At 65.4% G+C, this 18,456-nt stretch overlaps 3 protein-coding genes across 3 annotated transcripts; all 3 read right to left on the reverse strand.

The window, feature by feature from the left end:
* Nucleotides 1-1,033: 1,033 nt before the first annotated feature.
* On the reverse strand, nucleotides 1,034-8,624 carry RCCD1 (RCC1 domain containing 1). The gene is made up of 7 exons (XM_076348214.1): nucleotides 8,424-8,624; nucleotides 7,523-7,877; nucleotides 2,590-2,711; nucleotides 2,247-2,351; nucleotides 1,948-2,100; nucleotides 1,731-1,760; nucleotides 1,034-1,457 (listed from the first exon to the last, which is right to left on the reverse strand). Exons 1-7 carry the CDS (start codon nucleotides 8,578-8,580, stop codon nucleotides 1,315-1,317), a joined length of 1,065 nt encoding a protein of 354 aa, XP_076204329.1. The 5' UTR covers nucleotides 8,581-8,624; the 3' UTR covers nucleotides 1,034-1,314.
* Nucleotides 8,625-8,707: 83 nt separating this feature from the next.
* On the reverse strand, nucleotides 8,708-16,327 carry UNC45A (unc-45 myosin chaperone A). The gene is made up of 20 exons (XM_076348213.1): nucleotides 16,271-16,327; nucleotides 15,780-15,938; nucleotides 15,087-15,123; nucleotides 14,811-14,986; nucleotides 14,615-14,707; nucleotides 14,173-14,340; nucleotides 13,729-13,897; nucleotides 13,295-13,465; nucleotides 12,993-13,164; nucleotides 12,463-12,763; nucleotides 12,181-12,275; nucleotides 11,960-12,101; nucleotides 11,627-11,767; nucleotides 11,297-11,424; nucleotides 10,996-11,062; nucleotides 10,676-10,789; nucleotides 10,032-10,147; nucleotides 9,788-9,905; nucleotides 9,526-9,681; nucleotides 8,708-9,304 (listed from the first exon to the last, which is right to left on the reverse strand). Exons 1-20 carry the CDS (start codon nucleotides 16,280-16,282, stop codon nucleotides 9,044-9,046), a joined length of 2,796 nt encoding a protein of 931 aa, XP_076204328.1. The 5' UTR covers nucleotides 16,283-16,327; the 3' UTR covers nucleotides 8,708-9,043.
* A 250-nt stretch (nucleotides 16,328-16,577) lies between these two features.
* LOC143165217 (protein shisa-like-1) lies at nucleotides 16,578-18,007 on the reverse strand. The gene is made up of 3 exons (XM_076348672.1): nucleotides 17,977-18,007; nucleotides 17,055-17,268; nucleotides 16,578-16,830 (listed from the first exon to the last, which is right to left on the reverse strand). Exons 1-3 carry the CDS (start codon nucleotides 18,005-18,007, stop codon nucleotides 16,578-16,580), a joined length of 498 nt encoding a protein of 165 aa, XP_076204787.1.
* Nucleotides 18,008-18,456: the final 449 nt, after the last annotated feature.

The raw sequence follows: 18,456 nt of genomic DNA on the forward strand, positions 1-18,456 counted from the left end.
GCTGGGGTGAGCGTTGGTGCTCAGTCACAGGGGCTCTGCCTTGCTGAGCATGCTCTGGGACAGACAGAATCTATTTGAGAGCACCAGCTTTGGTGCCTTTTGTCACAGGCTTTTTTCCCCTCCGTTGCTGTAGCTATTGTCCGTCAGTATCTTCCTTTCTCAACACCACAGCAGGCTTGTTTCTTTTAGTGGGGGCTTGCTTTAGCTGAGGTTCCCTTAGCAGCAGGCTTTGCTTGACCCCGGAGCGCTGGGCTCACCCCCTGCTGCAGGCTGGGCGCAGTGCTGAGGGTCTTGTCTCTCCCACGCCAGCTGCAAGCTGGAGGTCCCTGGGAGGGAGCAGCGGGGCGCTTCACGGGAGGCAAGCCTGACCAGGCACCTTCCTGGAGCCCTGATGGCCGTACAACTTGTACCCTGCTGCTCGCTCTGCTCCATCCCCAAGCTGTGGAGGGGCAGAGCCTGCGGCAGGGAGTGCCTGAGCATGTGTTACTAGCAAGGAAGCGAGCTGCAGTGGGACAAGGCCGCCTTCCCTGCCCTCGGGAAGGGGTGCAGCTTGTCCTGCCCCTGGGACCTGCTCTGCACCATCCAGCGCTGCCTGCTGCTGTTCTTCACCCTTCGCTCCGGCAGAGGACAGCAAGCCCAGTGCTTTGGTGGTACAGCACAGCCCTGGGCACGGCACGGGGGGCCTGTTTGCACTTTTGTTAACAAAGCTCTGTATTCATGTGTCTGTCCCTGATCGTGACTAATTTGCACCTTGTTATCACTACAGTCCCCCACTTGCTGTTATTTATTCTCCAGGTTCTGTCCCCTTGCTCTGTAACTCTGTATATACTGTTATTGGGAATAATACATATATGTGTATATAGCTGCCACTGTTTGTGTGTCTGTGGGGTGACCAAAGGCTCCCCTGGGGTGGCCTTGCTGCTGGGGGGGGGGGGGGAGGGTCAGGCATGGCTTTAAGCCAGGGCTGGCTCCAGAGGGGCCAGGGGGAGCTGGGAATGTCCTTTGTACTCAACATGAAGCACCACCACAGCCATTATGGAAAAGTAGATGTAATAAATGTGTAGAGAGTCCTTCCCCTGGTTGTCTTTAGCACTTGTGCAGCTGTAGCCCGGGCAGGCTCAGGCGCTAGCCCCTAGCTCCAGTGTGTTGGTTCAGTTCATTGTGGGCTAAACCCGGTCAGGTCCTGTATTGGGGGGCTGCCTGCCCCCCTCCAAGGGCAGAGTGGGGCTGGTCCTGGCAGCAGGCGCACGGGAGCAGAGCTTGCCTGTGTCTTCCTCACTGCAGGCAGCTGTGGTGGGGGGGGCTGCAGGGCCCTCATGGCTCCAGCACACACACGTAGGTGGTCCAGGGCCCGCACACCACCTCCTCTGCCTGCAGCCCCTCGGCTACCAGGTACTCGACGCGGCGTGGCTGGTCAGAGCTGGCATTGTCCCCGTGTCCCAGCTGCCCGTATTTACCTGCAGACACAACAGTTGTGCCACGATGTGGCCCTGGGGCCTCTGCCCTCACAGGGCGATGGCTCTCCAGGCATTTGGGGGGGAGGGAGGAAATGTGAGAGCACCCCTGTACGAACAGCTCCAGCCAGGAACCCGTGGAAGTGCTCTGCTATGAAACCTCACAGTGATAAAATAAATCATTATACAAGTAACAGCAGCCAATGGTAAGGGAGCAGAAAACAAAAGCTGGTCCTGGGGGGTGTTGTACCATCCCAGAGCAAAGGACTCACTTACCCCAGCCCCAGGTGTAGAGCTCGCCGCCTCCTGCAAAGGGGACAGCACCCGTCAGCCAGCACCCGCACTGCAGCACAGGGGGCTGCCGGCCTCTGGCCTCTGCCCCACCAGGTCCCGGTGAGCCCCGGCCCCTGTCAGCCGCCCCTGCCCCGCTCCCGGGCAGCACCGAAAGCAGGGGTGCTGCCCGCCGCCCCGCCGGCGAGAGCCAGGTACTCACGTGTGACAATGGCCGTGTGCCGAGACCCACAGCTGACCTTGCTGACTTCCAGATCCTGGGGCAGATCCAGCAACGCTGGGAACGCTTGGATGGAAATGAATGCGGAGTCCTCGGCAGCCGGCTGCTCCTGGTGGGGTGTCAGCTCAGTGTCCCCTGGGGAAGAGCCGACCCTCAGCTCCCGGGAGTGACCGGGCCCTGCCAGGCTCGAACCGCACTGGCCCCGCACTGAGCTGCCGGCATTGCCTGCGGCTGTGTGGGGACCCAGCACCACCCACTGTCCCGGCCAGCAGCACCCTCACCTGCACCCGTGTCCTCATCCTGTGCCCGCTCTTCTGCCAGCGCTTTGGAGGGCAGGGCCAGCTGGCCCGACTCGTTCCAGCCCCACACATAGAGGTCTCCTGCCTCTGCAGGGGGTGGGAGCGCATCAGGGGTGGCCCTGGAGCAGAGCTCAGCCCTCAGCCCCCGTTGGCGGCAGCGGCTGGGTGCTCCGGGGGCACCAGCACCGACCACACACGGCACAGTGCTGTGCGCTGGGCTCCCCCAGGACCAGGGGCGTGGGGTAACTGCGACGTGGGGGACTAGTCCTGCGGGGCCCGTGTGCTGCTGCTGGCCACGCCTCCCACCCCCAGAATGGCCCCTCACCACTAACACTGGCCGAATGCCACCCGCCGGCCGCCACTGCCTGCATCGGCATGCCGGCCAACGCCTCCACCAGCCGCGGCTGCAGCTCTGACTCCAGGCTCCCGTGGCCGAGCTGCCCGTGCCTGCAGGGAGACACACACGGACAGACAGACAGACACCTCCCACACCCCACTGCCCTCCAGCCCTCGTGCCTCCCTGTCCCACTGTGAGCCTGTGGTCCTGACCGAGTCCCTCCTGCCTGCTGCTGCCCGTGCTGCTGCCACTGACCCAGCCCCCCCAGCCCCCGCACCGGGGCCGTGTCCCAAAGGCGAGGGATGCGGCAGGGGCACAGGGCCCAGCCAGGGGGGTGGAGGGGTGGGAAGAAGGGTGCCCCTGCACCCCGGTGCCAGGCCACGTGGGAGGCTGGCGGGGGCTCGGTGGCCCTGGTGCCCAGCAGGCCGGGTGGTCGGGTTGCAGCACGCAAGGCTGTAATTCAGTAGCAGCTGCACAATGCACGAGACAAGAGTCTGTCTTGTCGTGCAATCACTGTGCAACGGTGCAGCGAATGACACAACTCTGAAAATTAATGTGTTTACAAGTTAGTCCATTGATCATCTAATTGATTGCTGAGCTTATTTGGGCCCTGCTGAGCCAGCAATCAACAGCGCAGTGTCGGCATCAGTTTGGCCCCAAGCCTGAAAGTGAAAGCAGGGGATCCCCTGAGGGGACAAGTTTGGGCTCATCGGGGGGGGGGGGGGGGGGTTGGGGGGGGTGGCACCAGCCTCCACGATGAGCGGTTCACATGGCGGGCACACGAAGGAGGGCAGGCCCGTGTGGGCTACGTGGGGCAGGACCTGGACCCACACGCTGAGGTGTGCGAAATCCTCCCTGCGTGGGCGAGCTGTGCCCCCACGGGTGCTGCCAGCAGCACTAAGCACCAATGGCCCTGGGGCGGGACGGGTAGTGCCAGCCACGGCGCAGGAGAAGGCGAAGGCAAGGAGGCGCACACAGCTCCCGGCACCGTTCAGGCTGGCAGAGCCTGAGCTGCTGAAGGAATAACCACATCTGAGGGGAAGAGGTGACTCCAGAAATAGGGAAAAGCCGAGCGCCGGCGGGAGGGCAACGCCCAGCACAGGGCATCCCGCGCACAGGACCAGAACGCTGACAGCCCAGTTACAGACTGCGGGGGGGGGGGGGGGTTGGTGGTGAGCAAGTGGAAGATAAAGCACCAGTGGCTTTAATTGTCAAAGCTGTTGCAAAAGCAGAAAGAGTTGGAAGGGGCTGTAAAGGTAAAATAAACAGCTCAGCAGCACATAGCAGATGACTGTAGTGTTGAGTCCTGGGGATCATCAAAGTGTCGGAACAGAATGCCAAAAACTGTGCTAATGCAACAACAGTGGAAAGACCTATGGCTTTTCTTCACGGGGATATCTGCAGAAGACCAAGGCGAAGAGATGCACCCAGCAGGGCTGAGAGCGGGGCTGGTTCCTGGCTGGCCCCCAAGCACAGCTGCAGGCACCGAGCAGTGGCTCCGAGAGCCGACGGGCAGGGAAGGATCTGCAGCAGCGAGGAAAGGCGCTCTGGGCACTCTCTACCCGAGCAGGCGAAGGCAACTACAGCCTATAGTAAGAAAGGGGCTACGAAAGCTTAGGCGGGGCCAGCACCTAGCAGTTATACAGAAGAGCTATAACACTGCGGGACACGGCACTGGGACGTGTTAGAGGATTCTCAGCCTTGTCGAATAACCAAAGCTTAACCACGGCATTTAGTTTTTCCAAAAAAGTTAATCCTAAAATACATGTTCACAAGTGTAGAAACCTTTCCTTTGAAGGGAAAGCGAGAAGGACAAGACAATGCAGTGCCTGCAAATGGAACAACTGCTGATTTAAATTGAGTTTTATGTTTGCTATGAGGACCAGCTGGCCAAGACCTCAGCCACCAATGAACAGAGAATGGGGAACAAAATGCTCCTGAGACGATCAGAAACACAGAGGGAGGGCGATGGGCCGGGTCACGCAGCTCTGTGGACTACAACCGACAGTGTTCGGTGGTTTTGTCTTCTGTAAGCAGCAAATAAAGAGGAACACGTAATCCCTTCCACCCTACAGATATTAACAACCAATAGTTACTGTGGTCAGGATTGACCGTGCACCGGCATCCCGACCCAGTGCCTGTGCATGTCCGTCTGTGGCACTGGGGATGTACGGCCGCAACCCGACAGATTTACCGAGCGGGGGGGGGGGGGGGGGGGTCGGAGCACGACTAAGACCCAGTGATGCTTCAGCTATGCCCAGAAACGAGCCCTACAGTAACGGGGCTTTAGTGGCCCATGGCTCCCTGTGCATCTTTGCAGCTCTAGGACTGAGAGGCTGCATTGCCGTGTGCCGTGGCCCTGGGGGGGGGGTTTAGCCCACTGTGCAGGAACCGATGGCACTGGACGGGGCAGGAACCCGGAGCAGCAGCAGCTGTGGGGGCTGCAATGCTGCATAGAAGCGACACAGACCGCAGCACAGATAGGAACCGGCATCTTGTGTTGGCAAATATGTAACCACACCTCGGCCTTGGAGCAAAGGGAGAAGCAGGAATCCCTTGGCAGGTGCCAGGCAGTAGAAATCACACGATCCAGGGGAGGGATGGCCTGGAGCTGTGCCCTCAGTCGTCTTCTGGGAAAACGTTACTGGACATGGGGCAGCCGGGGCAGCATGTGCAAAAGCAACCCCCAAGCTAACAGAACACACCTTTAAGAGATTAAACTGAACGATGCCTCCGGCTGTTTATTGCACCCAAGTACAACTGCTGGCAAGTGAAATGGAGTCAGGGGTTAGACGCTTTTCCCAAGGGGTTTACTCCTCTCCTACAGGGCTGTAGCAGAGGGATCTTGTACTGAAGTGTTAACAGACGGATGGTACCAACCTCCATCTCAGAAACAAACAGAACTTTGATGGCGGGTTGGTGTTTTTGTGGTATGTTACGGAGGAGCAGGAACAGAGGGAGCTGAACCTTGCACTGATTTGAAGCAGCTGGGTGAAGAATGACGCAGAGCACAGACGTGGTGCCCAGCCATCAGCACCCGTGTGCTGAGCTGATGGACCAACAACCTCAGCCGGGGACCCGGCTGGCCTGACGGGGTGAAACACCCCAGCATCGCTGCAGCACCCAGAGAGAAGCTGAGAGACTAGAAAGCTGACAGCCTAGCGAGTGCGTTAGAGAATAAAAATCTTTTAACTGGGGACAGAGTGAACTGCCGATTGTACATCAGTCACTGGTATGATGGGTTTATGGGACGGTCCCCAAAACCTATGGCTGTGTTACACTTGATACCGCACCCTGCAGTTATGTCAATAGCGCTGCGAGGAGAACCAACCTTTACATCCTGCGCATACAGTACCGGGTACCACAGGAGCAGCGCTGCAGGACCAGATAGGAGGGTTACATGCCTGGGTATCCTGAAAACTGCAGCAGACTCAGCCAGAAGGGACCGCAGGGACCTCAGTGGTCACACAGAGAGACCCGAGTGTCCTCAGAGGCTGCCCTGATGGGGCCACAAGCCAGAGGCCCCACAGGAGCTGCAGCCCCAGCACTCACAGAGGAGACAGGGCTGCCCGAGGGCCTGCAGGGCCAGCGAGGGGGGACCCAGCGGGAACAGGAGCGCAGGCGTGGGGGGGGCACGGCAGGGCCAGCGCGCCCCAGAAGCCGTGAGCCAGGCTGCCTGCGCCAGGGGACACACACGTGCTGGCGCTCAGCAGGACCTGGCTCAGGTGAGCAACATCCCGTCAGCGCAGGGGTGAACACCGCGCAGTGGGGTGAAGCAGACACCCAGGGGGGCTGGGAACACCCTTCAGGGAGGGTGCATCAGATACATCAGCAATGACATACGAGGCTGAGATTGCTTCGTGATAGTGTGAGAAATGCCAGATTTGGGTACGAGTAGCAAAACTGGGACCAATAGGGAACAGTATCGGGGACAACCCGCTGGCCCCTCCATCACACCACTGGCCTGAAGACATGGGAGAGCTGAGCCAAGAGGGATGGACTCACACCCTAACGCCAGGTGATGTGGGAGGGTAAGGAGGGATGGGCTTGCGCCCCAATACTTCTGTCCCTGCTGCACCCCCATACCCTTCCCCAAGCCTCCGTGGCCCCACAGCCGCCCCGCACCCCCATCCCTAACACCAAGCAGTGTGGCAAGGTAAGGAGGGAGAGACTTGCACCCTAACCCCAGGCAGTGCAGGAGAGCAGAAGGAAAGGAGAAAGAAAAGAGTACATACATTACTTGTATGTAATCAAGATTACTTAAGAGTTATTAATTGTAGCTCAATAGTTATGTGCAACACCATGAAGAGTAACCGGATCATGAAGTAATGAGTGGTGTGTTTACTAGTTTACTGACCATGTAATCACTTTATTAGATTATTTTACTGTGTTGACTAATCAATCAACACTACAGAGACTTGAACCAGTTTGTCTTAAGCCTGAAAGCTAACGGGGGGGACGACTCAGACCCTGAGGTGACCCCCCCACCCCGCCATCCTCTCATCTGCATCCCCTGCAGTCCCTCCTGTATCCCCCACATCCTCCCCGGTGTCCCTCTTGCACCCCGCCATCATTCTCTCTGCGACCCCCTGGCACACTCAGCACCCGTCCCCGCATCACCTCCCGACCCCTCGCGTCCTTAATCCCACGCCCTCCTGCCTTCCCTCCCAACCGCCTGGCAAACCCACTGCCATCCCTCCCCACCGCCACCCTTTTCCTGCACCCCCCTGTGCCCCCATATCCCCCCCCCCCCGGATCCCCTTCATACACCCGGTACCACCTCCCTGCATCCCTCCTCTACGCCCCACCCTGCCCCTTGCACCCTTCCCGCGGGGCGGGTACCCTATGTTCGCGTCCTCCCCCGCACCCCTCCTGCACCCCACGGCCCCGTACACCACCCCCACCCACCCCCAGCGCTCACCTGCCGCCGCCCCAGGCGTAGGTCTCCCCGGCGGCGCCCAGCGCCAGGGCGTGCTCGTGGCCCAGGGCCAGCCCGCGGGCCCGCACCCCCCCGGGCAGCGCGGCGAAGAAGGGCGGCCGCGGGGTGGCGAAGCCGCCGGGCAGCAGCGGCAGCGGCGGGGGGCGGCGGGGCCCCGGCGGCAGGGCCCGGCTCCAGGCGGGCGCGCCCCGCAGCGCGCCCCGCAGCGCCGCCGCCCGCGGCCAGGCCTGGGCCGCCGCCTCCCCCCGCAGCACCAGGTGCGTCTCCGAGGGCAGCGCCTCGGCCCAGCCCGGCAGCCGCCGCCGCAGCCCCGCGCTCCGCACCTCCAGCCCCGCGCCTGCCGCACAGGGGCCGTCAGCGCCCAGCCGCGGGGCGAGGGGGGGGGACACACGACACAGGACGGGGACACCCGGGAGGACCGGCACCGCGGGGAGGGGGGAACGGAACGAGGACATCCCGGGGGTACGCGCACCGCCGCGGGGGGGGGAATCCCGGGGGACGGGGGTACAGAACGGGGACACCCGGGAGGACCGGCACCGCGGGGAGGGGGGAACGGAACGAGGACATCCCGGGGGGACCGGCAGCGCAGGGACACACACACACATTCCGGGGGGGACCAGCGCCGTAGGGAGGGGGGACCATCCCGGGGGACCGGCGTCGAGGGATGGGTCAAGACAGGACAGACCGGGGGAAACCGGCACCGCAGGGGGCGGGGGGTAACGGGGGCCCGCCGTCCCGGGGCAGCGCGGGGGAGCGGAGAGGGCAATCGGGCAGCAGGCGGGCACAGGGCGGCACCGGCACCTCGGGAAGAACGGGGACGCGGGGCTCTAAGCACCGGCCCCGGTGGGGAGCACCGGGCAGGCCGGACCCGGGGGGCGCTCACCGGTCTCCACGACCACGTAGCTCCAGGCGGGCCACACGCGGCTGATCCCCCCGGGGCCCGACTCCAGCCGCCGCGGACCTGGGCCCGGGCCCGGTTCCCCCGCCGCCTCCTCGATGCTGAAGCCGAAGACGAGCCAGGCGCGGCGCGGAGCCGCCATAGCGGGGCGGGACGGGACGGGAGGGACGGCCCCGGGGGGAGGAGACTGCACCGGGCGGGAAGGGGCGGCCCCGGCGGGCGGTGCTCGGGGCGGGGTGGCGCGGCGGACAGAGGGACAGAGGCGGGGCCGTGGTCCAAGCGCAGCTTTAGTGCGGTGTCACCGGGCGGGCCCGCCGCCGTACCAGGCCCAGCCGTGCAGGGCCCCGGCCCCCGGGCCGGCCTTCCCGGTTAGGGCAGACGGTGGCAGGGAAGCGGCGAGCCCCATCCTCCCCCTCGCCCCGGGGCATCGGGCAGGTGCCACGGAGCGCAGCCCCAGCCCCAGCCCCACGGCAGCGTGCCAGCCCCCACGGGCAGCCAGGACCCCGACCAGGGGCAGCCAGGACCCTGACCAGGGGCAGCCATCCCAGAGCAGCAAGTGAGCGCCCACCCGGAGCAGAGTGTGCGGGCAGCCCCCGGCCAGGCCCTCACTCCTGGCCAGGGTCGGGCTTGATGAGGCCGTAAGCCACAGCCTGCGCCAGGCTCTCCTTGGCCGCCTGGGCCACACGTGGCTTGTCCTTGTCCTTGGCGAGCACGGAGAGGATCTCCAGCATCTCGCTGGCGATGAGCTGCTCTGCCACCTCCCGCTCGGCCGCCATCATGTTCATCACCACCACGGCCCCGCGGTGCTGCAGCTCCGCGCTGGGGCTCAGCAGCAGGGCCTGCAGGATCTCCAGCCAGTGCACCGTCTGTGGGGGCAGGGGGGCCGCACTCAGCGCTGCTTCCCATGAGAGGGGGGCCAGCTCCCCGCAGCCCTGATGGCCCCCCGACACCCCCAGCCCCGGCTCAGAGTCAGGCTGAGGTCAGGACAGGTTGCTCCATCTCCTGGGGCCAGCGCTGGGACACAGCTCCAGGACATCAGGAGAGGGAATATGGGACACTGGGGGCTGTCCCGCCACTGGGCACTCACCACCTGGGGGATCCGCTTGCAGATGGGGGGGTGCAGGGCGGTCAGCATGGCTAGGGTCCCTGAAGCTGCCCGCCGCAGCTTCTCGTCCTCCTCCCCACTGTACAGGACCATCAGCTTCAGCCGGTCACTACCCTCAGCCAGGAACAGCTCCTGCACCTGCAGAGGAAGAGGGGGGCACATGGGAGTGCAGGGGGCTGGGAGCCCAGGGCAGGGGGCTGGGAGCCCAGGGCAGACGCCCAGCCTACCCTGGCCCAGCCCTCACCTCCTTGCTCATGGCCATGTTGCACATGCACTCCGTGGCAGCCAGCCGGATTAGCTCATGCTCCTCAAACATGTAGCCCTCGATCATGGGCACAGCCTTCTCCTTCAGGATCTTCTGCCTGCAACAGGGCAGAAGAGCGTGAGCACTCCCTGTGCAAGGGCAGCACGCCTCCGGGCCAGACAGGGACAGGCCCCCTCTCTCCCCCCGACCTGGTCCAGCTCCGCGCTGGCCCCACCGCCCCTACCGCAGCCTCTCGCTGATGCCAGCCAGGTTGGTTAACGCCATCAGCCCCTCGAAGTTCTCCAGGCCTGTGCGCTGAAGGTGCAGAAGGCTTACCAAGGGCCGGACCACCTCATAGATCTGTGGAGACAGCAGTGCAGGGCTCGAACCCTGAGCGAGGGAGGTGCAGGGAGCTTTGAGCCCAGCCTAAAGGCAGAGCTGCTCCCATGGTCAGGCCTAGGCCGTCAGGCCTTTGTGGGGAACATCAAGGGTCGTGCCACCTCCTGCTCCCCAGGGAAGGGCAAACCCATGCTGGCAGTTCCTGCGACGCAGATCCCGCCTCAGATCACCAGTCCTGCAGCCTTTAGCTCCAGGGCTGCCGAGCCCTTTCTCAGTGGGCAAGGAGGAGCAGAAGCCTACCCTATCCCAGATGCTGCACACAGGGACTGGGGCAGCTCCTACCAGGGCAGCCCCCCCTCGCACTGCTCAGCCCGACGCCTCCCCAGGGCAGACACACGCCTGGCTGCAGCAGCCCAGGCACACACGGTGGGACGAGCCCCTGCTGCGGCCCCGTCCCCACTGCCGTTCCCATGCAAGCCCCTGCGCAGCCCCGACTGCCCACACAGGGCCCCTGCTTGGCAGACCCATCCCCGCAGCGGTGACACTCACCCGCTCTCCAGGGAAGGCCATCTCTGGGTTGGAGGTGATGGTGATCTTTGCCAGGGCCTGAGCTGCCTTGGTCTGCCCCACCTCGGTGCCCTCCAGGGACAGTGGGATGAGAGCCTGCAGACGGAGACACAGCAGCCAGTCCTGCAGCCAGGTCACAGCAGCCCCAGCTTCCCCAAGTCTCGTGTATGAGGGAGCCAGTGTGGTCCCCTGCCAAACCACAGCCACCCTCCCCCAGAGCCCCAGCCCTCCCCAGAGCCCCACTGGGGGGGAGCAGCACAGCACTGCACAGGCCAGCAGCACCGCGAGGCCTGTCCCCTTACCTTGCCTCCTCCCTGCGCAACCACACCACCCCGGTCTTCTGCCTCCTCCACCAGCGCCAGAAACACCCTAGGAGTTCAACAAAGCAGGAGCAGCTGGAGTCAGGGACCTGCCACAGTGGGTCCCAGCAGCACCCAGACATCTGCAGTGGGCCCAGGCTGTACCAGACTCCCGGACACCCCCTTTCTGCTCCTAGGAGCTTGCATTCACCACAGGCATGTAAGTTCGCTGGCAGGACACCAGCAGGACATTGGCAGCCTCAGAACCCAGCTCCCTCCCTGCCACTCCCCTCCACACCCGTACCTGGAGATCAGCTCCCGGCAGGAGTTGGTGAGCGCCGGGTTCTCGCTCTTCACCATGCAGGCCAGAGCTGACACCACACCAGCCGTCAGCAGCTTCCTCACCCGGCGCTTCACGAAGTCCGGCTTGTCCTGTCCCAGAGGCAGGGTCACCGCTCGGCTCAGTGGCACCAGCCTGCCACCTGCTGCCATCTGCTGCGAAGTCTCTGACCTCACCCCTGAAGGCCCCAGGGACACCCTGTCCCCACCCAGAACCCTGGGCTCTGCCCACCCACGCGCTCTCCCCAGGGCCAGGGCTCCTGGCAGCTCCCGAGAACGGCTGTGCTCTGCTCACCTTGGGGTGCTGCTCCGGAATGTGCTGCTTGGCATACTTGGCCAGCTCCAGCATCTGGGGGTCTGGCTCCTCGTGGTCGTAGCTGTTGGTGCAGTTCACTAGTGTGGAGGCAACTGCGTAGAGCACACTCCTGTCCTCCGACTGCAGCAATAATGGGACACCCATCACACCCACGATGGAGAGGACAGCCCAGGGCTCGAGCCCACCCAGCACCACTGGGCCCTTGCACACACCCCATTCCCGTAGCGTGAGCCCCACAACCCCCTCCGGCGTGTTTCCCCAGTGCCAGGGCGCCCATGACCCAGGGCCCCCGCCACAGCGCTCAGCACGCACCTTGGCCAAGTGGAACATGGCCTGCATCGCTGCCTTGTCCTCCACAAACTCCTCCTTGACGTCCGCATCGAAGGTGAGGTAGGCCAGGCCCTCCACCGCCCAGCGCCGCGTGCCCGCATCGATCGTCTCATTGCAGAGCCACCTGGGAGATGGGCCCCATGAGCCCAGGCTGCGGGGCACCCTGCCCGGCTCCCCCCCGCCCCACAGCCGGCAGCACTCACTTGCGGCACTGCTTGGCCAATTTCATCGTGGAGCCCTCGGCAAACTGTTTCATGCTGAAGTCGGTGCCTCCGGCGGATCCCAGCTTGCAGAGCCCCTGCAGCCAGGGGCAGAGCATCAGAGCAGGAAGGGCCAAGGTCACCCCGAGGCGCCTGCGAGAGCCCCCCAGCAGGGAGGGGACAGCGCTGCGGACCCACAGGCCCTGCAGCCACAGCCCACCCAGCACCACCCAAGGGCTCGGCACAGCCGCTCCTCCCGTCCCGCCACACTCCCGGCGCGCTCACCACCAGCGCCCGGATGCGGATGCTGTCCCTCTCGCTGTGCTTGTAGATCTCCTTGAGCAGGCTGACACCGTTGGCGGTGATGAAGGAGGCACGCTTGGCCTTGTCGGCAGCGTGGATCAGTGCCTCCACCGCTACCAGCTGGTGGGCCTCGCAGACAGAGGCACAGAGGGACAGCACGCTGTCCATGATCCCCTCCAGCTCCAGCACCCTGTTCCCAGCATCCGAGGGGCCCTGCAGCAGGCATGACACCGTCTGGATGGCCCGCAGCTTCCCAGCCAGCTCGTGCCCCTCGAACCAGCTCCTGCAGGGGAAGACCACCAGGAAGGATAAGGCTGATCCCACCCACCGCCTTCAGCCACACGCAGCCCCACCTGCTGAACCCCAACACAGCAGGTCTCTGGTGGGTCTGCAATCTGCTTTTATCACTAAGGGCAAAAAGGTGGCGATAGAGGTGCTGCTACTTCCCCAGAAGGGTGCTGGCTGTATGAGACTGAACCCCCCGCTCCGCCCCCAAGGACGCCCCGGCTCACCTCACGTAGTCCTCGCACAAGTGGTGGAAGTTTTCTCTCTCAGCATCGCATTTCAGGTCATCGTAAAGTTTGCTCAGCAGAACCGAGGCACTCATCCGGCTGTTCTCTGTCACGGGCAGGCTGCCCGGGGCGCCGCACACTGTACTTCCCACCTCCAGGATCTTCTTCAGGCCTAGGAGAACATGAGGTCAGACACCCCAGTGAGGAGCAAAATGGGGTGCGCAGGCAGAACAGAGGCACGCGGCACCCCGAGGCAGAGGGGCACGATGCCCCAGCGGGATGCTGCAGACTGTTCTGCTCACCCTGGTCGATCACCCAGAGGCTCAAGCTGTTGTTGGTCTCCTTTGGCGACTTTCTGGGCACCACCTTGATGAGCAGGTTGAGGGCATTGTCACGGCCGTGCGCAGAGGCCCCTTCCAGTGCTAGCAGCTCCAGGAGGTGCTTGATCAGCAGTTTCAGGTCCTTGGAGGAATCTTCCAGAAAAGACAGCACCCAGCAGTCAGCGCCCTGGGCACAGGCCTCACCCCAGCCTTGGTAAGGCTGGCAGGAGATGCTGCCATGACCAGGGGCTCCTGCCTCCCAGTTCAACCTCATATTAACCCTGACCCAGAGCGCCGGCTCTGCGGCAGGGAGTGGTGACAAGGTGGGCAGCGGGAGAAGAACCCGCTGCAGCTCAGTGCCTCCCCAGGACACGCTCCCCACCCCACGCCAGCCAGCCAGGGCAGCAGACACTCACCCAGCACCACCGCATCCTCCTTGCCACGGAAGTCCTTCTGAAGCCCCTCCTTCAGGGAATCGAACATCACGTGCAGAAGGTTGCAGGCAGCCAGGGAAACCTGCTCGTGCTCCACACCCAGCACCGCTGAGAGACGAGGGGCCCCCAGCTCCACCAGGATGGCCGTGGTCTACAGGTACAAGCACAACTGTCTGCTGGAGACTTTGGGGAAGCCTTAGTGCTTCCCAGCACCTTATCAGGACAGTTCCCTGTCACAACAAGGCGCTCACAGACTCAGGCATGGCAGGTGACAGCTCAGAGCTCCTCTGCTCAGCAGGGCTGCAGCCAGCCACAGGCAGAGGCCAGCGACGCTCCCCTGCCTGACACGCTTCGCAGCCTCCCCGACATCAATTCCCCTGGGTCAGGCCCTGTCATGCAGGAGAGCTGGGCTACAGCGGGACCTACCCGGGAGCGGTGCCCGGAGCACAGCCCCACCAGGGTGCGCAGGGCCGCCAGCATCAGGTCAGCCTTGGCTGTGTCAAGCAGCTGTGTCAGCAGCCGCACACCATCACTTTGGAAGATTTTCTCTGCTCCGGCCTCCTCTCGTGCCAGCACAATCAGGTTCTGCGCAGCCTGGGAAAGGAGATTCATGTCTGGGTCGCCTGCCCACCAGAACGCAGCCCACCATGCGCAGGGAACCTCCCCAGCGGAAGCTGGCTGGGCAGCCAGCGTAGCCACAGGCACCTGCCTTCCGCCCCCAATCTCCGAGGAGCACGTTCTGCTGGTGGGAAGCCTGGCCTTGCCCGGGCAGCACTGTTCAGCCAGCAGCGCTGACCTGGGAATACCACTCCTCCCCTCCCTGCCTTCCAGCCAAGCTGTGTTGCCCTCCACTCCCCAGAGCTCAGACCTTTTGCTTCTTGTCCACATCCTTTTCTTCAGGATCCAGCAAGATCTGGAACATCTGCTCTACCTTCGAGTCCGTGCAGGACATGGTCTTCATCTGAGACAGAGCAGAAGCTCAGCCCTCACCCGCTTCCCTGAGCCCACCACACCCATGGGGGGGCCACAGCAGCCCCCACCCCCCATGCTACCTCCCCACTCACCTTCTCGTGCATGCTGCTCCCCAGGGCACGCAGGGCCTCCTGGAAGGCCTTGTTCTTGGGCTCCAGGCTCACACATCGCTGCAGGTCACTGACAGCCTGGTCCAGGCGGCCCAGCTTCTGCAGTGCCTGGCTCCGGCGGAACAGCGCCTTCATGTCCCGGCCATCGGCTTCAATGGCTGCAGATGAGCGGGGGATCCATCGCAAAGCCCCTGGACTGCTCCGGTCTGCCCTGACAGGCAGCGCACAGAGGCCAGTCCCCTGCCAGCCACCACTGACCTTTAGATGCATCAGCCTCTGCCTTGGCATAGTCCTCCTGCAGAGAGAGAGTCGGCGAGAGGGAAACGCCTGACGCGCTGCCCGTGCAGGCCTCGCTCAGCCCAGCCTGCTGTGGGCAGAGGCAGCACCCGCCACTTTAGAGAGAAGAGCAGGGAAAAGACTGTGGGGTTTGAGGATGGGAACAGCGTCACTGAGGACAGTGAGCCAGCCCAGTAGGACATCCCATCCTTCCCAGAGCACAATGCTCATCGGGTCCCCAGCGAGCCCTAGGGTCCCCTGATGCTTTTCAAGTGCTCCCAGTCTACTCAAGCCCCTGAAGTTCCTTGTGTTCCCCCTTGCCTCAGAGAGTTCCACGATGGGAGATCACAGACGCTGTGACTGCCTTGACTGCCTGGAGAACAGCCTCAGAGCATAGGCACAGCCCAGGCATGGACGGGAGTGCCCTGTCCCGGCCCTGACAGCCCACCCGGGAGGTGGGGCAGCACGGGACAGCGGGCAGGCCCAGGAGAAAAGGTGAGCAGAGAAAACACCAGACAGCGTCCTGCCCAGGGACCGACAGGGCCTCCCAGCGCAGGCGCACAGCTGGCAAAGGCGGATGGGCCGGGGCAGCCGCCAGCAGCACAGCCCCAGCAGGCCGGGGCGGCCGGGCAGGTTCCTGCAGGGCCCGCGGTGACGCACCCGCCCCGCTCTCACCAGCTTCAGGTAGCAGGCGGCCCGGTTGCGGTGCAGCACGGCTCGCTCCGGCTCCGCGTCGCAGAGGCTCAGCGCCTGCGTGTAGGCGGCGAGGGCCGCGGCGTGGTCCCCCGCCTGGAAGAGCGCGTTGCCCCGCTCCCGCAGCTGCCCCGCCGTCACCTGCCGAGGGGCACCGGCTGGGACACGCGCGCCGGGGGGGCTGGGCACGGGCTGCTGCCCCCCGGCTGCCCCGGGGATGGGCCCGGGACAGGGCCCCTGGGACGGGACCCCGCCGGCGCCGGCTGGCCCGGGACGGACCCTGGGCACCGGCCCCCCCATCACATTGGGCCCAGCCCCGGCAGCCGCCCTCCCGGGCCCAGCCCGGCCCCAGCAGCCGCCACCCCCCCCCGGCGGCGGCGGCAGCCGCCCTGCCCTGCCCTGCCCTCCCCGGCCAGGCCAGACCAGGCCAGGCCAGGCCCCAGCAGCCCCCGGCCCGCCGGGCCCTCGCTCACCGCCTCCTCCATCGCGCCTGTCTCGCCGCGCCCGTGACGTCGCCGCCGATTGCCCGGGGAACCCGGACGCCACCGCCCGTGTCACGTGACGGGGGCGGAAGGGGCGGGGCGGGCGGGAGCCCCCAGCGCCGCCCCGCGGCCCGGCGGTGCCGGCACCGACCACGTGCGACCTCGCGTGTGTGTCCCCCGGCCCCCCCCGTGCGCCCCCCTCCACCCGCGCCCCGCAGCACCCCCGGGCAGCGAGCCCCGGCCCGGCAGGTGCTCGTCCCCCCACCCCCCCTACCCCCGCCCCGCCCGCGGCGCCCCCTCAGCAGGCCCGGCCGGGGGGCGTCGGGCCGGGGGCACCGTGGGGCGGCAGCCGCCCGGGGAGGCGGGTGCTGCGGGACGGCCGGGAGCGGGGCTGGCGCCCCCCCGGAGGGCCACAGGGCGGGCAGCCGGCGCGGGGCAGGAGGCGGCCGAGGCGGCAGCGCCGGGTCCGGTAGAAGTGGAAGAGGTCGACAGCCATGAGGAGGAGGACAAGGAGCCCGTAGAGCCCCACGAAGGGCAGGGCCAGCGGGTTCCTGCGGGGGGGGGAGGGCACCTCAGGAGGGGGCAGCCATGGCCCCCACACCGGCACCCCTGTGCCAGGGAGGGCCCAGCCAGGGCCAGCTCTGGGCCCCAGGGGTGACACCACGCCAGCCCCCGGGGCTGTGCCGAGAGCCCGGAGGCCCTGCGGCCCCCTCCCACCTCCCAGGCACCGCAGCCCCAGCCCTGAGCACCATGGCCAGGCTGCAGCCCCACTCACCGGAGGAGGCCCGGGCTGGCCAGGCTGGATAGGTTCACCCCGATGATGGCCTCCAGGGCCAGCTGGGAGCAGCAGGACTTGAGGGCACGCGGGCTGGGGTGGCAGCAGTAGCGGTGGCTGGCCGGGTCGGTCAGCCGCGGGCAGTAGAAGCCGGGGTGGTAGCGGCCATCGGGGTCCGTGTAGCCCTCACAGAGGTGCAGGTTCTGCACTGAGACTGCAGTGAGGAGCGGGCACTTGGCGAGTGCCGGGGCTCAGCCCCCGCTGTGGGGGTGCTGCAAAGCTCGTGAACGGGGCACGCGCTGGGCTTCACCCCTGCGTCAAGGCAAGGTGGCGTGCTGGCAGCCGGCGCAGTGCCGGTGGGATGGGCTGTCAGCTCCAGCAAGGTGGCCCTTGCAGGGACACTGCGGAGCGGAGCCTTCCTCAGCCCCAGCAGGGATGGGCCGGGCTGGGAGCGCCCCGGCCCCCTGGGGCCTTTCTGCCATGGCACAGGAGCCCCGGGCTCAGCCCTCAGGGTGGGCTCAGGTCACGGCTGAGCACAGCCCCACCCAGCACTGGCTGCTGGTGGCCCTGGCCCCCTGTGTGCCGTGACCTCCAGCGCTCGCCATCGCCCCAGCAAGGGCAAACACAGGCAAGGAGCGTGGTGGTGGCAGAGGGGAGGGGAAAGCCCACAGGCCAGCCCCGACCTCCCCATGCTTGGTCTGAGGGGTTCATCACTTCTCACCTCAAAGGCGTGCTGCAGTGGGACCAGCCCCGGCACCACCATGCCTGGGCCACTATCCCCAGCACGCAGACCACCGCCTCCCGGCACAGACCACCCAGCCTCCATCGGGGGCCATTGGGGAGCAGCCCACAAGGGACGAGGCCCCAGCAGGGACAGGGAGGATGGGTTCGGGGAGCAAGAGGAGTGGGAGCGGGGCTGTACCTGTCCCGAAGACACCGGGGCACAGAGCCATGGCGAGGAGCAGCCGGAGCAGGAGCCCACCCAGCATCTTCCCAGCCGACCCTGGGCAGAGGCAGCTCTGGCTCCGGCAGAGGCAGAAACCACAGCCCCTCCTGCTCCCGCCTCCATCACGGCCCATCAAGAGCCGCTTGGAGCCATTAGAGCCTCCTGCACTCACTGCCCGCTCCGCAGGGACCGGGCAGGAGGCGGGAGCATCGCTAATGAGCTTCTCGGGGGCCAAGTGTGGGACTGGAGGCTCCTTCCCCACCCCGCAGCAGGGCACCAGCCGCCGGGTCCATGGGCCCTGGTTGGGCACCTCAGCCCACCTGGGGATCCCGGTGTTGCGGGCGAGGGTTGCAGGCCAGGCTGGGGCGCGGGGCGAGCGTTTGGCCCTGGGGCTGTGGGCAGGCAGGCTGTGCCGCAGCCCCTCGGCAGCCCAGCCCCAGCAGGCAGCGGGCCCTG

This window comes from Aptenodytes patagonicus, chromosome 10, assembly GCF_965638725.1.
Source record: "Aptenodytes patagonicus chromosome 10, bAptPat1.pri.cur, whole genome shotgun sequence".
Classification (NCBI taxonomy): domain Eukaryota; kingdom Metazoa; phylum Chordata; class Aves; order Sphenisciformes; family Spheniscidae; genus Aptenodytes; species Aptenodytes patagonicus.